General features: G+C 36.5%; 1 protein-coding gene across 7 annotated transcripts in view; it reads left to right on the forward strand.

The window, feature by feature from the left end:
- Positions 1–343: 343 nt before the first annotated feature.
- LOC124636216 (FERM, ARHGEF and pleckstrin domain-containing protein 1-like) overlaps positions 344–21,705 on the forward strand; it is a 63,090-nt gene continuing 41,728 nt past the window's right edge. For 2 of the 7 annotated variants that reach the window (XM_047172213.1, XM_047172220.1), the window contains exons 1-2: positions 625–1,272; positions 4,957–5,108. In XM_047172213.1, the coding sequence (XP_047028169.1) occupies positions 1,140–1,272; positions 4,957–5,108 (285 nt within the window). In that variant the 5' untranslated portion in view covers positions 625–1,139. The other 5 variants (XM_047172177.1, XM_047172186.1, XM_047172195.1 and 2 more) reach the window with 5 other exon arrangements.

Consider the following 21,705-nt stretch of genomic DNA (forward strand, 5'->3'; position numbering starts at 1 on the left):
ATTGCGTTGGAATAGAGTTCATTTTCGTAAATATATATTTCGAGCGTGCGCAATCTTGTTTATTATATTACATCTATGCGTCATGTTAACAAAACTAGAGACAATAGAGTTCGATAGAGATGTAACCATCGATATACATGTACTACGTTATGTCAATGTGGTAGATGCTGTATTGCCTTCGTTTCTCAAGAGAAAACTAGCATTTTCAAGTTAATTTTATTTAATTTAATATAACAATATTTGTTCCACATAAATATAACGTTTCATTATGAATGGTTAACTTCTGTGAAACAAGTACATTAAAAAAACAAGGGTAATTTTTCGAAAGACTGGTCACATTGTAATAGGTAAATAAATATGGCGATGTAGTAGTGTCGGGGCGTGTTATAAAACTATACGCTGAATTTATGCAATAAATAATATTATTCTGACATAATAATTAATGAAAACATAGTTCTAGTGATCTATTGATGTTTCTGAGTGAGAAATAATGAGTGTGTAAGTAATGACCAATTAGATCAATGACTTGGGCTGGTGTACGGTGGTTGACATGTAGGGGAGTCGGGGCTTCGCTGCGTCGCGGTCGGTTTTCTCTCTCATCTGCGCTTGTTAGAAAGTAAGACAAGATGTGTTTATAGTAATGTTTATTTGTACGTAGTTAGTAAAATTGCGGAGTCTCGTTAATTATTCCACGATTCTTGACGTCTAGTGCGAAGTTTTGTAATACACAGTATATAGTAATTAAGTTTGCAAAGGTTCTTTAGATCGTAATGCGCCGCGAGTGTCGGAGGCAGTGCGTCTGTTGTCTCTGTCGCGGCGGCCGGGCACACCTCCGTTGACCTATTTTCTGGTTATTGCATTCATCTAACTATTTATGTCTTGGGGTGTAAAGTGGGCCGCCGGTTTTGCATCGCGTATGCAATAATTCCTTTTGGCCCTCGTCAGCCACCGTATCAGCATGTAAATCCAAGTAATTTGGTCTTTAATGATGAGTTTAAATTATTATAAGTGTAGAAAGTGACTGAGTTATCCTTTTAATTGATAAGTGTTATGCAAAGAGTATGGGACCTAATTAAAATGTATGGTCAGAGATTGAGGATCTGAACTGTGTAGTGCTAAGTGTAGTGTAGTAAGATGGCATGGTATGTGCCGGCCAGGGGCTTGGTTTTGACAGCGGGAGACAACACTGCAATATGATGGACTCGGACCTGCCACCTGGTAGTTGTAACTCAACTGGACATCTGTCCACAATCGGATACCATACTCTTCCGGGTAAGTTAAAAAAACCTCTTGTAACTTTCTTATAGGGATAAAATTTTAGGCATGTAATAAGCCTTTCCTACATTACCTTCTTCATATTAGAATTTTCTTTCTTGTATGAGAAATAATAGGCAGTTCCCATTCCCACATATTTTTTGTGCCTATTCATTATGTTCAAGCTAATTGCTTTAATTATGTAGACAAGTTATCCCATTATCAGTAATACAATATAATTTGCAATTACTTTTTGTAATTCTATAAAAAAAACATTTTTTCCAAGAGTTTCCCTATAGCTCTGTATTATTTTGCAAGAGTTTTGTAATTCCAGCCTATAAAAATGCAGAATTATAAAATAATACATAAAAGTTACAATTATAATCAATTATGGGAATTATCGTAATTGTATCTTTTTATTCAAATTCATTAATAATTTAATTATTATAATAAAAGGTTTGACAATGTCTCAAGTAAAAAATATTAATAAGTCTTATATTACACCTATGTCTTCATACATTACTCATTCTATCAACAATGACCATTTACAATATTAGTTTAACATATTTGCATGTCTAAATTTTTCCAGTACTTGTATGTCATGATATCATAATGTAAACATTATGTAGACAAGACTTTTTACATCAACAGTTTACTTGTGATAACAACTGATAAGCATGAGGATCTTAAGTGATGTGATTTTCAGCTCTCAATGATAATGTACAAGCTAGATATTGTCTATTTCCTGTAACAGATAGGCATTAGTAGCATAAATCAATAATCATTGATATAAATATCATCATTCGGTTTTATGATTATGGATTATTTAATTTGATTTGATAAAACCACAGACGATTTTGTAAACCATATTTTATGCTTTTTTGTATTTTGTTCTCGTTTTCAGATAAAATCTTTGAACTTTTGAGTATAATGGGCAATAAATTATGTGCTCAAAGATAATGATAAAACTTGAAGACACTCTGTAATCTTTATTAGTCTATTTCTTAACTTCTTTAAACTTTATTAACATTAGATTTATTTGGTTTGAATAAGAATTATTGTTCAACTATATATTTATTTAATATGTCATCCTATTGTTATTTTATTTATTCATGAACTAGCACATTAAGAATATTTTAATTTGTTACACAATTTTATCAAGCCCTTATCAAATAATCACTGTAATTGTTGTACTATTAATTACTATTGGCCAATACATTTATTTCCTACTAGCTTTTGCCCGCGGCTTCGCTCCCGTCAACTGACTTCTCTACTTTACCCTATTTTTTTTTTCATAAGTACCTTCTCCTGACAATAACAAACACAACAAAAAGAATTAGCCAAATTGGTCCAGGCGTTGTTGAGTTATGCGCTTACCAACACATTTTCCGATTCATATTTATATTATAGATTGTTATTTAATTGGACTAATTAAAACGCTTATGATACCTGTTTGATAAAAATAAAGCTAAGAGATTTTACATAATTTTCTAAAATCATTTAATAGGTTAGTTTATCTTGGCAGGTACTTGTAAGTTAGTAGGTATTAATGACTTGATAATTCATCCAGAATTGAATGTTAAGAGCATGAATTTACAATTGTATGTCTGTTAACATGGACATGTTTACATAGGAAAAGTCAAAGTGTTTGACAACATTTGTTTTTAATTAAGGCTACACAAATTATATTTTATGACTGGGATGAATACTTATTAGAATCTCTTTAGGTTACCAGTCTAAAGGACATTGAGTTGCCTGGGTAACTGGGTTGAGAAGGTCAGTCAATCAGTTGCTCCATGTAAAACACTCCAGTTAGAATGGAAGCCAACACCAACATGTTGGGTAAAGGCTAGGCAGATGATGATAGAGTCTATTTAGGTACTTATTGTTTGATGACATCATCTATGGTTAGTCAACAAGTGGCAACATCAAAGTCATTAAGTAGGTACATACAGCCTATAGTTTGTGTCCCTACCTATAGAATGAATGACTTATTGTTTTCTATTCGCTTAGTAAAACTCTTAAATGTTGTGAAATATAAAAATTAGACTACTACTGAAACTAGAAAATTGAAATTATTTTGCATACTGTCATCCTTGGAGAGTCTTTTTAGGCAAAAAGTAGGTCAGTTTTTGAAAAATTGAAATATTTTCAAGTTGATATCCATTGCACAATAGAAAAATAAATAAACATAACATTTACATAACAGCATAATTACTTTATTTAAAAATAGAGTAGAAGATTTGACATATGGTCATATGCAAAATGCATGAATTTAACTTAGATATTCCTAAACGTATTATGCATTTCTTTTAGGCATCATAATTAGTTAAAGCAATTAAATCTCCTGGTTTCTAAGCCAAACCAAATGAGGACCCTTTACATGGAACAGTGAACCTCTCGCACCCCTTTTATTGTGCAATAAATTAACTAAAAGTGACATTGATCTCACATCTGTTATTATTTTACATCGAAAAAGCTCGTCAAAATGACCTTAACCTACACTGCAAAATGACTTCCGAGTAGATTGATCGCACAATATGGCGAAAATATTCAGATTCCATCCTCTTAATATTCAGATTGCATTATAAATAGCAGCATTAATTAAATCAGAAGCTGAATACTGCATAAATAATGTCAATTTGCCACCTTGATGTTGACTATGATTGTTGTCATAAAGTTTTGTATTTTATTGCGAATAGAATTGTATCATGGCCGACTTGAGGCGTGATTCGTGTTTGAGCATAACATTTTACGCCTAACGACGGCTTATGAACAGGAATGTACTGAAGAAAATTTGCTATCGTCCTTTTGTAGTTACAACCGAGGTTGGTTAAAGTTCTTGTAATTTTCGTGCAATTACAGCACATTTGTTTCGATCCCAGTCCTGATCTCCGATCTAGGTTACTTACCCTTTTTATATGTTCTAATGTTCTTTTTGCGAAATTGGCAGAATGTTGATTTTAGTTGGTTAGAGCTAGTTCTGCTTCAGCCGTTGTTATCTGTATTATTCTTAGTGTTACAAACGATGGGCTACACGCCCACACAGTTATAAATAAATAGACATTCGCTAAATGATGAATGAGTTTGAAAGCCCTGAGGATGCGTTCAGATAAAACGAAACAGCAACTAACAAAAGCACGAGCATTCTTTCGTCGTTCTCGCTAAAATAAATTGTTTGCTAGAGACAGCATGATCATTGCTCGTTTAGTTTAAATGCACCCCTAGGTAGATATGCTCCTCACTCTGGCGAACGTTCAACTCAAAGAGTTCAAGTAACCAATTAATTTACTTACACTATACGCTTCAAGAAAATACAGACATGTTTATTTTCCACAAAACGTGTCACCTCATGCATAGTGACTCCGTAAACATGATATCAAACAGCTAATATGTACTAAGGTAGTCCTACCGTTGACTTATTAGTTTAATAAGATAACATTATTTACTTCATGTCATTCACAACTTCATTTAATTAATGAGAAAATTTTACTGGGATTCTTCCGTCTAGAGTCAGGTCATTGCTTTTAGAACATGTTTTTATATCCACCACAAACCTTATTATACTTTTTATTACCACTCAATTTTGGGACTCAAATCCTTAGCAGTGGTCCTGTCTAAAACTCGGCACTATTAATTTCTCTTGCTATCGTAATCCCTGCAGTTCTAAAACTTTGTATGTAATAGCTGTTCTTCCTCCAGGACGTATGCACCACTCCGCCAGTACACCGGCGGGGGTGGACGGCGCCGGCGGTGGCTCCCGCACGCCCCCCGCTACGCCCAAGAAAGGCGGCAAGATGCTCGCCGTCAGGATCCATATGCTGGACGAGTCCATATCCATGTTCCAGATACAGGTGAGTGTAGATACTAACAGGACTTAAGTAAGAGCAAGCGACTGCCAGGCCTTTGTAGAAACGTAAGTGCATCCATCATCAGTGGGCATGAACTGTAGCCTACTGCGAAGTTTGACTGATGGTGGCTTTGCCAGATATAAGAAAAAAAAATACGAAAGTTCTTGCAGCTGCTGGCTCTATACGAGAAGAAAACTGCACTTTCTCTGAGGAGGAATTGTACATGATTAATAAATCAGATCATAACCTTCTCAAAAGGACTTTAATATGTGATCCATTAATAAATGTACCTCTGTAAACTTATAGAGATGGGCGGTAGACCTTCAGTTTTACTGCATCAGTATGTATATTAAAATAAATTGAAATGATCACAGTCTATAATTATGCAATCAACCGGTCACTTCATGCGTGTGTTCTAAGGTATTATTGAATCTTGTTAGATACTAATAGGATCATGTAATCGGGTATAGGCTATACCTCCCATGATATTAATCACCGACCCTTGCATGTTACGTTATTGGTTATGCCAATATTTAATACCAGGGGCTCGGCGCTTATGTACCGATACATTGTATAGAGCTCAAACATGCTTTTAAAAAATTCTTGTTAGCTACAAGGCTGCCAAAAGAGCTCCTAAAATTAATATTATTGAAGTTGTATCACTTAGGGAACATCGCAGTAAGTAATTGAATTTCCTGATTACTTAATTGAAGATCTGTAGGCTCTTTCCCTTTTGTCCATTTTCATGGCCTATAGCGACTTTTTCGTCCATCTCTTGGTCAGATGCACTATGTCATTGACCCTCCTCGTTATCGACTTTCCGACGCTCGTGTGTGCCAACAAAAATGGCTCTAATTTAGTGCACTGTCGCTACACAAAAGGAACAAACTGTCCCTATTTATTGGATTGTTCCATTAAAAGTAATGTTCATAAAGACTAATTCCAATGCTTCATCCGTTTCTAGATTTTTTTCTGCAGCTGTATTGTCCCAAACGTCTGCAATATAACGACACAGTAACCTCTAAATAGATTACCATTAAAATCCCTTACGCTCCAAAAATAAGGGCAAAAATTAGACCCTTTTTCGTTTTATTTTTAGATGACGAGATAGCTTGTTAAAACGACCCGTTGGTAATGAAATTTTTATCAGCCCGGCCGTAGGTGATTAAACAGAACTTCCTCTTGCCTTGATAACTTTCTACAGCGATGTATTAATAGTCTGTGTAACGAGGTGACATGAATATTGAATGTAATATCAAAGTTTATATCCTCGTAATATGTAGTAGGATTAGTTCCGAACCTCTTAGACTTTATGGATAGATTCAGATGTCTCTTCCGATGTTTGAACATCGTTCGTTCCAACCGCTCTCATGGATTGCGATTAATTGAAATAATATTTTGAGCTCGTTTCCCAACAGGCTTTACATATTGAATTTTCTGGCGAAACATATTTTTAGAAAATGAAAAGGTGTCAAGTGTTGCGCAAAAGTCAACAAGAGGGGTTGGAAAAAACGCGTGTTCACGATACAATATTGACGTTCAATATGATTGACAAAATCGGAACAAACATCCCTTCCTGGCACGTCGTTGAGGCGTAAACGTAACTTCCTTCTGTCTATAAGATCGTACGGAGCCCTTCAATAGCCCCAGGGGACTTCTCCCTTCAGATCCTGTTAAGTTGCACCTCCCGATATGGGACAAGTAGGTCAAATATGTATAATAGCTAATATATACTCCTGGGGAAAAGTTGCCTATCAACCTGGCTACCCTACTTATATAGGACTGGGTAGGTGTGATTATGAGTGCTTAATGCACAGTGTTGTAAATTTATGGGTGAAGAGGGAATGTATATTCCTTAAATAAGTATGACCCATTGTTATGTCATTGAAAAATTCCCATTTTTGGGTCTGAATTCCAATGTGAAACAACGTCGTCAACCTATTAAATAACATTTATGGAAGCCATTAGGCGTGCCATTAACGTATTGCAATACATTTTCGTTTCACTGAACGCGGTTCTCCTAAACTTGTAAATTCCGCCAATAAACCAAACATTTGGTTAATGAGAGCGGTGCCAAATTGAGAATTTCTAGTTAGCTACATACCATTTGCTAGAATTATTATTCGTTCGCGCATCTATTTGTTCTTGCATAATAGTGTTGGGTTTATAGGCTTTACTGCTAATTTTTGTTGGCAGCCATTTTGATTATAAAATGAGGCTTTCCCACGGCGCGGTCTTCGCGCATAATGTGACCGCAGCCCGCAAGTCTTACTCCGTTATATCCCTAAGGACATGCGACTCGGAATTTATAGTTTAAAACTTATTTATGTTTGCTGTTTTCTAGGAAAGTTTGTGCCGTGTCAGTAAATTATTTATCCGCAATTTGCTTCAGTATATTTATTTGTCCATATGCTAATAACAACATCACATGTTTCGATATATTATTCAGTCCTTTATCTACTGCATTGCGCTGTTAGATGGTAATGCTATGGTTTATTATTCAAAGTTATGTATGTCCACAATATTATCCTAGCAATTTAGTTGTGCAACTGTCGCCCAATTTCCAGTCTCAATTTCGTTTATTAATTGTCTGTCTATACACCTGATGTAATTAATCCCTAACGCGACTATTTCCAAGACACCTATCTTTCTGGCATATCTCTTAATTGCCAATTACAGCACCCATGAGAAGCGATTAGGTTTGCTTATTCAGTCGAATTATGAATTTAGGTACATGAAAAAGCTGTAGGGCATGGTTCGTTAGGTTTATGAATATGATACATCAGTAAGTTCAGCCTCGCTAGATAAACCACTGAAAAAAAAAACAAATATGTTTATCGATAAAGAAAACTAAAATGCCGACTAAAAACTAGCTACTTTTCGCATTATGCAACCGTTTTGTCTGCTTCCAACTACCCAGCAGGAAAATTCCGGGACGGATGAGGGAAGGGGGTACCGAGTTACGAAAGCCAGGATTACGCTTAGTCCGCAATGGTATTTACTGAGAGCATGCTTAATTCCCCGAGAATACGAATTCGACCTACTCGGATAGTTAGGTTAAATCTATCTACCGTATTACGAGCTCAGAGTTACGTTTACTCATTCAACGGAGCAGTAATAGCGGGTAATTTACTCTTATAGTATAGCCCATAATAAAGGATTGGATTTGTGCTGTGATTGCAAAAACCAGAACCCAGCAAATGGGTCCTAAATTAAGTATTTATCTCACTACGTAATATTATGGGCGTAATTAGGAAATATGTTCTTACGTAACCTTACCGCAGATAAATGCCGGTCTGGGTCGAGGAAAATCAACATTGTGATTAATTCTGTTAAATCAATTTTATTTTTGCTATCCATTCACTCGTAGGTTACTTTTTTTTCGTATTTGTAACACAAATGGTAAATTAATTACACCAATCAGTGAATAATTTTATTCCATAAATAAAACATCTGTTCTGCTTATTTAAATCGGACTTTGCATTTGAACTTTGAGTATTATTAAAATTACATTAGAATCAAGTTGGGTTTTTGTTTTGACAATAACAACATCAAGGCAACTGCAACGAGTACTCTGCAAAAAGTCCTTTGTTAGATCTTGGCAAAGAGTAATTCTACGATAATATCGAATTCTTGGAAAACCACAAAGCTTATTACAACTAGCTACATAAACGTATTTAATGCATAAATGTTTTATCCCCGATTGGACTTCAGCTCTAAAGCTCTTTATCAAACCAATTATTCATACGATTCTGTCCTGAAACAATCAACGCGGACACGACCCGATGCCGTTTTTCAATTATCTAGTGTAGCCCTCTCCAAGTTTGTTCCCGCGCCGGTTCATCGTTATTGCGACGCTCTCCAAACTTTGACAGTCCTTCTGGCGCATTTTTAGGATCAATTTTGATGTGACTTGTGACCTTATTATATTTTTTAATGAAGAATAAGGAGCTTGTCATGATGTCTCAAAACGTATATCCAATTCATGCTTCAGATAGAATCTTGGTTGCATTGGAGAATGCCAATTTCAAATACGAGGATTCGCTACACAATCCTCGTATTTGAGACAGCATGTTTACTTCGTAAGAAATGCAGGGTGTCTAGTTTTTTTTCTAAAATCTACGAGAGATATCTAAAAGTTACAACTTGAGAGTATAAAGTTTATTCACCCAGAAAGTTGAATGTACTTTATTTATTTTAAGCCCTCAGACTCAGCAGACTAAGAAAAAGCAATTTTGGAAGAGACTGCACTCCGATAAATGGATCGCCTGCGAAGGGGTGATTAGCCCTTCCAAAGGGACGATATTGATTTATGCCAACTAATATTCTGCGCCGCGAGTATTTGTGAGCTGACGAGCTCTGCATTTTACAAAAAAATATTATGAAGCCTTGCGTCTTTGTAGACTGTTGTATGAAAATTTTGTTCGCTCGGTAGTAGAAGTCGGAGAAATGTAGACCACTTTATTAATTCCACGCATGCAACGGAACCTTACATTTACGCTATCTCCAGAGAGCTTGTGCTAACTATTCACTTAGAGCTCTAACTTGCTCCTTATACTAAATCCAGAATATATTTGAATTCTAGTCATGAGGACCATCACGTAAAACGATGTTTTCGTCGACTTTCATTTCCAATATCGTTCAAATCTTGGCATCAATTAATTTGTATCAAGGCAGCATGTGAAGATTGCTGATGGCCGGGACGTTTCAGATCCGTTTTAATTTCGCATTTCCTTTTACATGTGACAAGACTTAGTGCATGATTGCGTTTTTGGCTAATTCAATTAACGTTTGCTAACCTAATTAGTTATTATTTCTTGCAACATAACGCGAAATCCATATCAATAGTGGATAAAGAACGATTTTGCTAATACAGTTTTTACACTTCTTGCAATAATGACTATAAAAAGAATAATGCTATCAACTTTGAGTAGCTGTCCCTGCATTCAAAGGTTTGTTCGTCTGGAATCAATGGTGGTTTTAATTTTATAGCAGTAGAGTAAAACTGAGAGCAACGTCAAAGTGAAATTGCTCCTTGTAAGCCCTGTAAGCTATGCGATTCATAACTTGCTCAAGTCATTCATATGGGAATTTATTCCAACATCTGCAAACCGTGATATATTACGTTGTTATACAATAATTACCATGAATGCCGAGCTGCTCTGACATCACTTTCAGATGCAAAACAAACCGCTCCTAACGACAGCACAATAATTAACGACAGTCTACATTAATTATACTCAATGTTGTCACGTTGCCTAAAGGTCAGAGTTTAAATAGTTAGAAAGTCTGTAATTGATCGTAGAAGGGCTAATTACCTGTCGGGCCGGTAAACATCACCCTCGATGACCTGTCACACCGTGTTAGATTAGCATTCACGATACATTAGGCTCGGTCTAACCAATTCTGCACGCTGTCATTCATGCATAGGCTTGTGACGCGAAACAAGCGAGGCTTACGTTCCCATCTGCCTTATGCAGCAAGGGATATGCCTATCAATTTTGGCGGCTACCAATTCGGAATCTAGTTCCGACTGCTGTATAAGGAATACATGAACATTCATGGAATAATCCATCAAATCCATCCGTGTATATCTGTGTACTATTGTCAATGTTGCCAAGACGGATGTAAGGTATTGTAATGGCTAGTCTCAGTTTTGCCGATCTGGCTAGGATGTCTTGAGCTGCGGAAGTTTCAAGGGGTTTGGGAGTACCTGTTTGCAAAGCTATAAGATGACCATTACGGGTATGGAGAGGAAGTCTTCCGTTGTGCTTTGCACAATAATGCACTGCGTCACCGGTACTTTAGGGATATCGTCGTCTACTCTAAGCTACATCAATTTAGATTGTGACTAAGGAACTGCTGTAACAGTATTCTTGCCCGTTTCTATCTAACCAGCGGTTTCACCCACATCCCGTGGGAACTACTTCCCGTACCGGGATAAAAAGCAGCCTATAGCCTTCCTCGGTAAATGGGCTATCTAACACTGAAAGAATTTTTCAAATCGGACCAGTAGTTCCTGAGATTAGCGCGTTCAAACAAACAAACAAACAATCAAACAAACTCTTCTGCTTTATAATATTAGTATAGATTAATGTACTTTTCCTCGAAAGATCTATCAGCAAATTAACTAAGTTTAGTTTCGGTAGCGATACTTGACTGATGAGTCCTATGTACTCGTATGTTTATTTTAGTTTGTTTGTACTTGTTCTAGTTGAGACATTGTTTTTTGATCGTTGATTGATTGATCGTCGAAGGTATTGTTTGTTAGTTGATAAAGTATTGTGTGATTATATAAGACTTTTTGCCTCAATCGCGTAATTGGATTTGGATTGTCGGTTGAGGTTGTTGGAACATTTATCGACGCAAATATGAACCTCTATGGGAATTCGATACACCTAAAATGTTGCGATATAAATGGTAAAGCGGACAGTGCATCGTACATACAAAGCGAGTGATCACTTATTCAAATCCAAGATAAGAATTTGCAAGTAACACAGTTAGATTGCGCGTGAAATATCAGCGCTTCGATACGACATTCACTGGCTAGGATAATGGTTTAACGACGCTTTCATTGTCACATGACATCCTTTGTGCGTCAGTAAATGCTATTAGCCTGTCCTGACTGACGTACTATAGTGTATTGTTGCGTGCCAGTGAACTGTCCTGCAACCATTAATTTGCGGTGAAGGATGTTTAGTTCAGATTGGTATTTCTGTTAGCTAGACCTTCTCTGTAATTATAGTATCGTGCGATTGAGGAAAGCAGTGAGCAATATGTTGTGGAAATCTAAATAGTTTATCTTACTGGGAGGCTGTGTACACGTGCGAGGGAATTCTATCACTTAGTATGTGACAGGAACGCTCTGGTGGTTTAAAACTTTCTAAGTCCGATGTAACCCAGGAATTCTCTTGAGCTTAACTTTGTTCAGGAGAAACGTTTCAAAATGATAAAGAGTTGTCTTGAGCGTTCTCATGTGTAAATGAATATTTGAAAGAACATTTGGTCTTATTTGGATTATCACCTAAGTCTTTAATTTACACTACAAATTACGTAGTAGACTGTTTACGTTACCTAACTACTACATTACGTCGAAGTTTAGTTTTTGTAGAGTTTTGACCTTTGTAACCTCATGCGCAAAAACTAGTGTAGCTAGGTAGTTCCTACTTTGTCGAGAGAATAGTGGCCCTTTATCTTGTTACATAATTTGATATTCACAGCGTCAGTTGAGTTGGGGGTGTATTGTTCCACAGGACGTTGACCTCCCCGCAAACCGCCACTAGTGTCGGGTGGCTTATTTGTGATGTATGTATGCAGCAGGCTTATAGCAAAGTAAGCAAATTGCGGCAACACTCAAGTGATTTTAATCGTCCGGAAAATTCTGGCTTATTGCCATCACGAGAAGTGGCAACGAATTTTAAACAGTGATATCGCGTTCTGCTGGATTTGTTAGGCAATATTTTCGTACTGAGTGTTCGTAAACTTTAAGCATTTTCCCGAGACTGTTTGGGCCTTGTTTTCAAAATAATTTATTATCTGGTTCGTTTGGTTCTCGTCTGCTGGTTTGTGCTTAAGATGGCGAAGTGCTCTAGACACTAGACAATTATTCATAGGCACGACTTGAGTTTCCTTGCTACATAATATTCTAACAGGGCTTCCAGTTCTTCTAAAATGAAATCTCTATCTTATCCTAACGTGAAAATATGAATGTAAACGTGAAGCTACAAAAGGATTCCGAAATGTGGGCCAGTCTAAATCCTAGTATCTTTACTGCTTTAAATATTAATGTTAACAACAAGATACAAATAAGCACGGCCTTGCCTTGCCTTAGCTGAATTCAGGCTAGGTTTAAAAAGTTATTTATAGGGGACGCCTACACACTGTATTCCGTCCTCCTTGGTTTTGTCAGTAAGGAATCTTTATCATTCTAATCAAGATTTTATTCGATTTACTGAAAATAATCGATGAATCACTGCTTTCTTCTGTCTATTGTCAGACCGCTTCAGGACATAGGCGTCTTTCATAGTCCCATGGTAACTGCGCCATAGAACGCCATGGGAACTCCTCTCCATCAATTGCTTCTGGTTTAATTTCGAAAATGATCGACTCACCTCATCTAGTAATTCATCAATGTTCTATAAACCGATTAGCGGTCAAACGTTAATTACTTTAAATTTTCCCCTGAAACCTACTGTTCCAAATTAATTGACCTCAAAAGTTCGGCATCGGTGGACTGGAACAAATGGGCGCCATAAAAATATATTTAAGTGCTCAATGTAGCATCAGTGGTAATACGAATATATTATTTTGCGGTGAAACTCATCACTCATCTTAACAGGCGACACCTGTGTCACATCAGAATCCGCGCGCGTAGGTAGCTCCAAACATTTATTTGAACATTATGTTACGTAACTGGTATACAATGGAATAGTTATGTATCTCTGAAGCTGACGTCACATTCCATATTTGAACCTCCAAAATTGTTCAAATCGCCAACCGTGGAATATTTTTCTTTTTATTCAGAGGGGAAGTCTTTATTTCCATACTGGTGTTTCAATGGAATGGGTACATTGACTGAATCAGCTGTTTATTTTCCCGCAGCAGTCGTAACGTTGAATGGGACATAACGATGAGATGTTCGCTGAAAGGACCCCAGCTTAAGGGTTGGAATATCGCACCACTTTCTGAGGCAAGTGGTTTCGAATGAAAGGTCTGGGCTATGAATATATTGCTTTGATGGCTGAACTTCGGAGGAAGTAAACATAAAACTGAGGTATCCTATAATAATAATCGAATATCATCCATATTGATGATTAGTGTTGCCCAAATGCAAGAACAAGACGAGACTTAGCCAGTCTTGGTCTTGGTCTTGCGCCAATACACCTGGTCTTGGTCTTGGTCTTGGTCTTGCGCTCCCAGTCTTGGTCTTGGTCTTGGTCTTGCAGCAAGAGTCTTGCAAGTCTTGCAATTACCTATTAGTCTATTACTATTTATTAAAGTTTACTTTAAATCTTAGAAAAACGTATTAGAATTGGAACATTGTGAGCTTGAATTAACATAGCCATAGTAAAGATCAAGCAGATTAATAAATAACTATAAAGTATAGTAAAGATTTGATAAGAAATTCGAAAAATCAACTGACCTATATGTCGTTTTCCATGGAAGTAACTGTTTCTTAATAAACATTTATGATTTATAAGCTTACATTTGCTAAAACATGTAAAAAATGTAAGAAATATAATGACTAAATGTACAATAATAGTACCTAAGTAATTAGTTTAAAACCATATAAGTAATCAATATTATAATATATACTTACTAGAATGAATTAATATGGCATCTACTACCTATCCTTACCATTTTATCCTAATCATAATACTACTTGCGTGATCAGTATAATGTATTCATTTTCATTCTAAGCACTCTGAAACTTATTTATTCTTTGGAACACCTGTAGGTACTCTACTAGGAAATTATTTTGCATGAGTATACCTACGCCCTATGGCGGCAATCAAATAGTGTCAAATGTTATGATTTCGGCGTGGCGGCAACGATTGTTGTAGATTTCAAAAGAAGCCGCCGGCGCGTGTATCATAACCATGTACTTCCGAAAAGCGGCAAATTTCTTTGAGAAGTAAGTACAAAACCTTTGATGCCGCATTATCAAAGTGCCGATGGTTAAAACATAACTATGCATGCACTCAGTTTGATTTTAATACATATTTTTTTATTCGCTATGTTTATGGTATTAGTCGTAATGCGCATAGGTCCAGTTTTTCATATTCTTTGATACAGTTTTTTGCGTCTCATAGAATTCCTAAGCGTACCTACCTATACACCGAACTGTTACACCTAATTACTCAGTGAAATAGCGCTAAGTCCTAGCTGCAAGACGCAAGAGTCTTGCAGGCTATGTCTTGTTTTTGCTCAAGTCTTGCACGGTCAGTCTTGGTCTTGGTCTTGCTAAAAATACGCGGTCTTGTTCTTGGTCTTGGTCTTGCAAAAACGCAAGAACAAGACCAAGACTGCAAGACCAAGACTGAATTTGGGCAACACTATTGATGATGCCGATTAAGTTGAAATAAATGTATTTGGCAACATTTACATCTTCCAATAACAAAATAATTTATGGGTTGTTTAAAATCAGTTGGTGCTAGCATTATCCCAGGATACTTCCTTGTTAGTGTATATGTACTTAACTGTCAATACCTCATTTACTTTCGAAACAAAGTATCTTGCGTTATTCAAACAAACAAGCGTTGCGTGCAGCAGATACAATACAAGGTAGGTAATTTGTGCCAGTACATAAGTACTTTCTACAAGCCTATTACAATAATAATATATATCCTGTTTGCACTGGTGAGGGCTAGTCCTCATAGGAATGCACGTATTTATCTAAGCCATAGGAAATGTGAGTTTATAAGCGAAATTCGCTTACGCGGTGTCCTGCGTGAGCGACGAACGCGACGCGAAGCAACACGACGCGACGTAATGCGACGCGATGCTGTACGCGACAAATGTCCTACGTGATTTTGGTCATTACTTCTCAAATCATGGAGAAGTACAGTACAATTTTGCTTGAAAGTTCATACTTAAAGTACAGACAGCAACATTCTTTCAACTTCTTTGTACTAATAAACGATTTCTGTAATGTTTATGTTTTGTGTCACACAACAATCTTTATTCACGCACTGCGACGATTAACGCATCTGAATAGTTCGTGGTGTCGCATCTGGTCGCCCTCAAAACAAGTTCGCGTTACGTCGCGTCTCGCCGCAGACTGTCACATAGGCCGCATGTAGGGAATGCCGTTGAGTTGATCGCGTTCGTCGCGTTCGCAGCATCGCGTCGCGTCGCGTTCGTCGCTCACGCAGGACACCGCGTTAGGCTGTCTTTATCTCCTAAGTTTGACAAAATAGTTACCCTATTTAATTCAAGGTTAGCTACAAAATGGTGCCAAACTAAATTCCCAAGGTACCAATAAAATATTTTGTATTATCCGAAAACTATTCGATATTGTAACCAGGTTAAACCCTTTTCAAGATAGGACTATAGTAATCCTACCCAAGTCCTATTGGAATTCAACTCAAGTCCCAGATCGGTTTAAAAGACAGTATCCTATAGCGACGTTCATACAATAATTACAATTTTATATGGCAAGCCCCGTTTGTTGAGTCCGCACGATTTGTATTATGTAGACAGACAGGTCGTCGCCGGGTCGTGTGCATCGTTCACGATTCTCTTCCTTGTGGGGCACGATGAAAAATGTACCGAGAAAGCACTTAAAATACGTGCCTACGTTCTCTTTGTAGTATTCATAGTTGTTGACTCCATAATTTATTGGTGACTACTGTGCGAAGACCCATTGTCAAGTGTTGAAGAGATGATCTCATACAGAAGCGATTAAAAAAGATGAACGAGTATGTTCAAATCTGGCACAATAGGTCTAAGCTTGAGCTGTTCAGAGCTGAGATACTTCCGATTCCACTAATGCCGTTTTGTCGCTGACAACCAAACACTTGGGTCGATCGTGAGGCCACGCTCTTGGCTGCGTCTTTGTAGATAAGTGGCTATCTATCCCCTTTATGGGCACGTTATACTTAAACGTTACAACATTCAGAAATCCGTAAAACCACTATTGATTGACATAAAGCTTAATATAGCCTCTGCTTTAACGTTACAAATGTAGTTGGTATTCCACATGAACTAAATAAGTAGAACCGAAGAAACATCCATTGCTTCATATCTGTTTTCGGCAGCGAAACTTGTAATATCACATTCTTTTCCTCCATCTCTCGAAATATTGTTTTCTGGGTACACAATTTGGGTTACGTGTTCTAGACTAGACGTTTTATGTTCGGGTTCGTTTGGAAATTGATATCTAGTGTGTTGTACCTACTTGTTCGTGTGTTGAGATATCTACGAAAACTCTTGAACTTCTTTGAAAAATTATTCTTATTGAATTTATTTAAGCCAGAGAAGGTTTTTCTCCCAGTTGAAAGTTTCACGTTTTTGATAATTTAATATAATATTTTGTTCCTGCATACATTCAGAGTGTATATTTTTCATACATATGTAAGTGTTTCACGTAAAGTTTTCGCATCAGTTACGGTTTAACGAGTTCAATTTAAAACAAGGCATTGAAAAATGTACATGGAATTTCTTCTACAAACTTGTTTGGAACTGAAAACTAAACTTTGCAAACTCAAGCGAAATATTACAAAAGTATTTCAGTTAGAGTAAAAATTGATAGAATACTTAGACAGCTGTTTGGCAGGGCTCTCACAGTTTGCGTTGTTATGATACCGATAACACATGATTTGTTAAAAAAATAAGTTTTGATGTAAAGAGTTACATTATACTTTCATTAATTACATGGTTTTTGCAGTTAACAAATATTTCAAACACATATTTTATTGTCATCTAGAATAATAGGCATGATGACAGTAATCAAAAATCATTAAAATAATATATTTATTAAATTAAACTTGAAGCTTGGAATATAAAACGCGCATTGTTTTCTTTATTAATAATGTGATTAATATGTATTTTTATAAAATAAAATTACGAAATAAGGCAATCCGCCATGATATCTTGAATACCAATCAGAGCTCGTGACGTCATTTCTCAAAACAACTCGCGCGAAAGCGCGCGAACGTCACATTTCGTTATTGTGAACTTCCACTGCGATCTTTGTTTTTAATTAATTAATTGTTTATAACACGAGTTATGGAGCCCGGATTTATCAAGGCAAACAGCGCTAATTTGCCTAGAATTGATATCATAATGTTGGGAAAGTTTTTGGCATCAAATAAAGATTTTTGTTCAGCTGAATTTAGAAATGTTAAAACTTCCATGTAAGTATACTAGTTTAATTAAAAAACAATGAGAGATGAAACCTAACCTCGAAATAGTTATTTACATTATAAACTATGCTAGAATCTAGAGAACTATGTAATAACTTACATCAAAGTGATCTTCACAAAAATAAAGTTGTACCCTGGGCAATATTGCTTTTGAATCTCGCCTTGCAAGTTTAAGCCACTTGTTTCGTATTTTTTTATTGTGAGGAACGTACACAAATAACTCATCAGGAGTTGTTTTGGATGTGTTCTTACACTGGGGGACCCCACAACACCTATGCCCTTTCGAATTCATATTTAATAACACAAAAAACTTAATTATTGCACGAGCGTTGTTTACTTGCGTCTTGTAATTTCAGTTGTGACGTCACAAGTGACGACATGACACTGACAAGCGTTTTCGCGCCGGATTCAAAGTGGACAGACAAAAATGCAATTATTTGATAAAAAAACTTCGCATTTTCTTAAAATTAATGATTTTTCATATAAAATAGACGTATACCTACATCATACAAAGGAATTTAAAAATTTGTCATCATGCCTATTCCCGAGACGACCTCGTGTGGTATTGTTTAAATTCCGTTATTTTATTATTATATCATATCTGACCCTGGGTGCAGACCACATGTATCAAGCAACAAAGCTATTAATCTTCTCGTCATGATTGTTCAGATAAAAAATCGTGCAGTGGTCCCGCCGTGTTTAATCTATGTTTGTGTCAACCCTTATCTGTGAACCGGCTGGCGTTACGCCAGAAATTTATCGTGGAACCCCTGAGCCAGGCAGTTTTGATTGCCTCAATGAGTCTATTGTTCTCTTGCCGTCTCCCGCTCCAGGCAATTTAGTGCAACATTAGGAGGCCAACGAATTTATGCTAATTTCTTGAATTGTAACTTTGGATACAATTCGTTCGTGCCGCAGCTTTGTTTGTTTTGGTAGTTGATGAATTCACCTGAAAACTCGGTTAATCATTATCAGCAGTGTCCTGAGGATTGTAATCATGTTTTCGTGAAAGGGGAAACGTTACAGTGACCTAAATACGTTGTGGTGTTGTGGCGCTGTTGCTTCGCTTATAATTGACGCCGTGGCGGCTGGTGATTAATTGTTACGCCTATTAGTGCTCCATTACCATGTTTCGGATAATTAGGCTTTACATTGGCGGTGACAGTGAATAGTTAACGAATATTTAATGTAATTAAAATTCTGTCAAGCGTGATTATCTTATATTTTTGCTATTCATATCCGACAACAGAACTTCTACACAATTTCTCTTTATTTATTTATTTAACAGTTTATGTACGTACACACACAAAATACAAACAAGACAAATAAAAATAGAAAAAATTGTACAAAGGCACAGCTTATTTCAAAAGATCTCTTCCAGCAGGCCCGTTATGGGAGAGTCTTTATACATGTCATCTTTAAGTCCTCCTAAATTACCACAAAACCTAGGTACCTGAATAGTCACATGCATCGTAAGCAAAAAGTTGCTTTTTTACCTTACGAGCATCATTATTCTTCCTGTTCTTCATTGAGATAGATTACCTAACCGATGTCTAACAAAAATTGGAAAATTATCATTTGCTCTTGACAAAAGATGAGATGTTTTTTCGTATAATATTGCGGAACGTGGTCGTCAGTGTCGCACCTTGACAAGGGTCCCGGGGTTCTTTACACACTTGACACGAGAAGCTGCTCACCGTACACTCTTTTGACTGACTTAAATATTTATTCTATTATTTTCTCGTTCGAGTTTTCGGATCCGAGGACATTTCCGTGTTTTGTGTTCCAATTTGAAAAGTTATGTTGCGGTGGATTCTCACCTTCGCTTGCGATATAGAGATGTTTGTGAATGGCATCATGATTATGGTTTATTGATTAATAAGTTGTAATAAATTCGATTTTAAGTAGACCGCTAAAAATAACAAAAATCTTCACAAGGGTTATTAAATGGATTGTAAAACAAATTTTCACAGGAGACCTAGTTTAAGAAAATGCCCTTAAACCTTGTTTAAACAATATAACGATTTTCTTATCTAAGTTCACTAAGTACGTCATGAACTTTATATCATCAGGGATAAGGCACAAATTCCGACATTAGCCTTTGACGTCATAGCTAGAGCCTTACGAGTCCATAAATAAACAGAAACAAAAATAAACCGGGCTGCCCTAATTGTTTACTTTAAGAATAGGGCAGTTCACTGTGGTCCTGATACTTCGGAAATTGCAAATTTACTCCTTTAGTAATTATAGAGATATTGCTCCAATGCGGATGTTTTGCTCCTAAGGCAATCCACGTAATAAAATCAATACAGCAACTGCACAAGAAATGTGAGCAGCATTAACTTAATGGTACCGTTGATACTGTGAGCGTCTGAGAGAATCTGAGCTATGCTAAAATTACTTTCAAAGAATATTAACTACTCTTGCTTTTAAAGTAAACCAGCATGAATCTGTGTTCAGTTCTCTGAAACTTGTCAGGAGTTCGATGTGAAAAGTTTATGTGCGAGCTTGGCGCGCAAATTGTGAAATATCGGCACAACGAGGCCATCTCGTGTGCCAAGTATTAGCCAGTATACCATGACTTACAATCAGTTGCGGTTCCGGTAGCCAAGCAGTTTATCATTGTTGACTGTGACATCTAGGTGATCATCTAAAAGCCATCGACAAATCTTCTCTAGGCTATCTTTAGAGGCTCTAGGCTTGGAAATTCCTGCTTTAGTAGTAGTTGACAAAATTCCAAGCTGTTGTTTCTGCACTATAAATAGAAAGGGTTCCATTAAAGTATATCTTCTTACTACAGATGAGCTAGCTCCGAAAATACGTATTATTTATCTGCGAAAGTAGATCGTATATTCTGGTCGTGTTTAGTGACATAAAAGTTTCAATTCTTCGACAGGCACGTCTCTGACCCAACATAGACAGCTATCTTGAATAATAGTAAATACGATACGAAGCAGCCTACACATCCTTCGGGTATTTTTTCTATAGTAAGAACGTGCACAGGGTTTTTTTGCTGCTGCTTTTGCGATTTCTCCATCGTGTTTTTGCTCAATAATATTGTACCTACATTATCAAAAAGTATTTTGTATGTAAAATGAAACATACCGATCATGTTTTTGAAATTCTACATCGATTTTGTAGACAAATAATTGACCATGTTATGATTCGAATGCTTCTACTCATACTGCAATTATTCTATTCAATTTGAATTCTTTAAGAGGAATTTCACAATATCAGATGTTATTTCAATCATAAGCATATTCGCTTTAAATTCCAAACTAATGTGTTTACAAACTGCTATAAATTGAACGGCGTATAATTTTCCTTGTGTATTACAAAACTGATTTCCAAGCTTATTTCCCAAATTCTTCTAAGCTTAGTTCCCAAACTGACGTAACTGTGTTTAGATATAATGATCAAACCCACTTATGGTCAAGTCTACAAATACAATTCGATGATGACGTAGATCTAATTTGTGAAGCTCGCAAAACCATTAGTCATGCTTCTAAACAATCTTGGCCAAAATTGGTTGTAGTATAGTGTCCATATTGTGGTGGTCAACCTACGCTAGGAACGTGTGGTCTAACCAATAATGGAATTCGCTTGATGACTTTGTACAATGTAAGCCCAAGTCTATTTTTAGATGCGTTGTTCGTTGGTAAGGTTGTTCAATTATCCTGTAGATGCATATCTAATTTCTTCAGCAGTGACAATTTATTGTGAGGATTAAGTGG

Source organism: Helicoverpa zea, chromosome 2 (assembly GCF_022581195.2).
Source record: "Helicoverpa zea isolate HzStark_Cry1AcR chromosome 2, ilHelZeax1.1, whole genome shotgun sequence".
Lineage (NCBI taxonomy): Eukaryota > Metazoa > Arthropoda > Insecta > Lepidoptera > Noctuidae > Helicoverpa > Helicoverpa zea.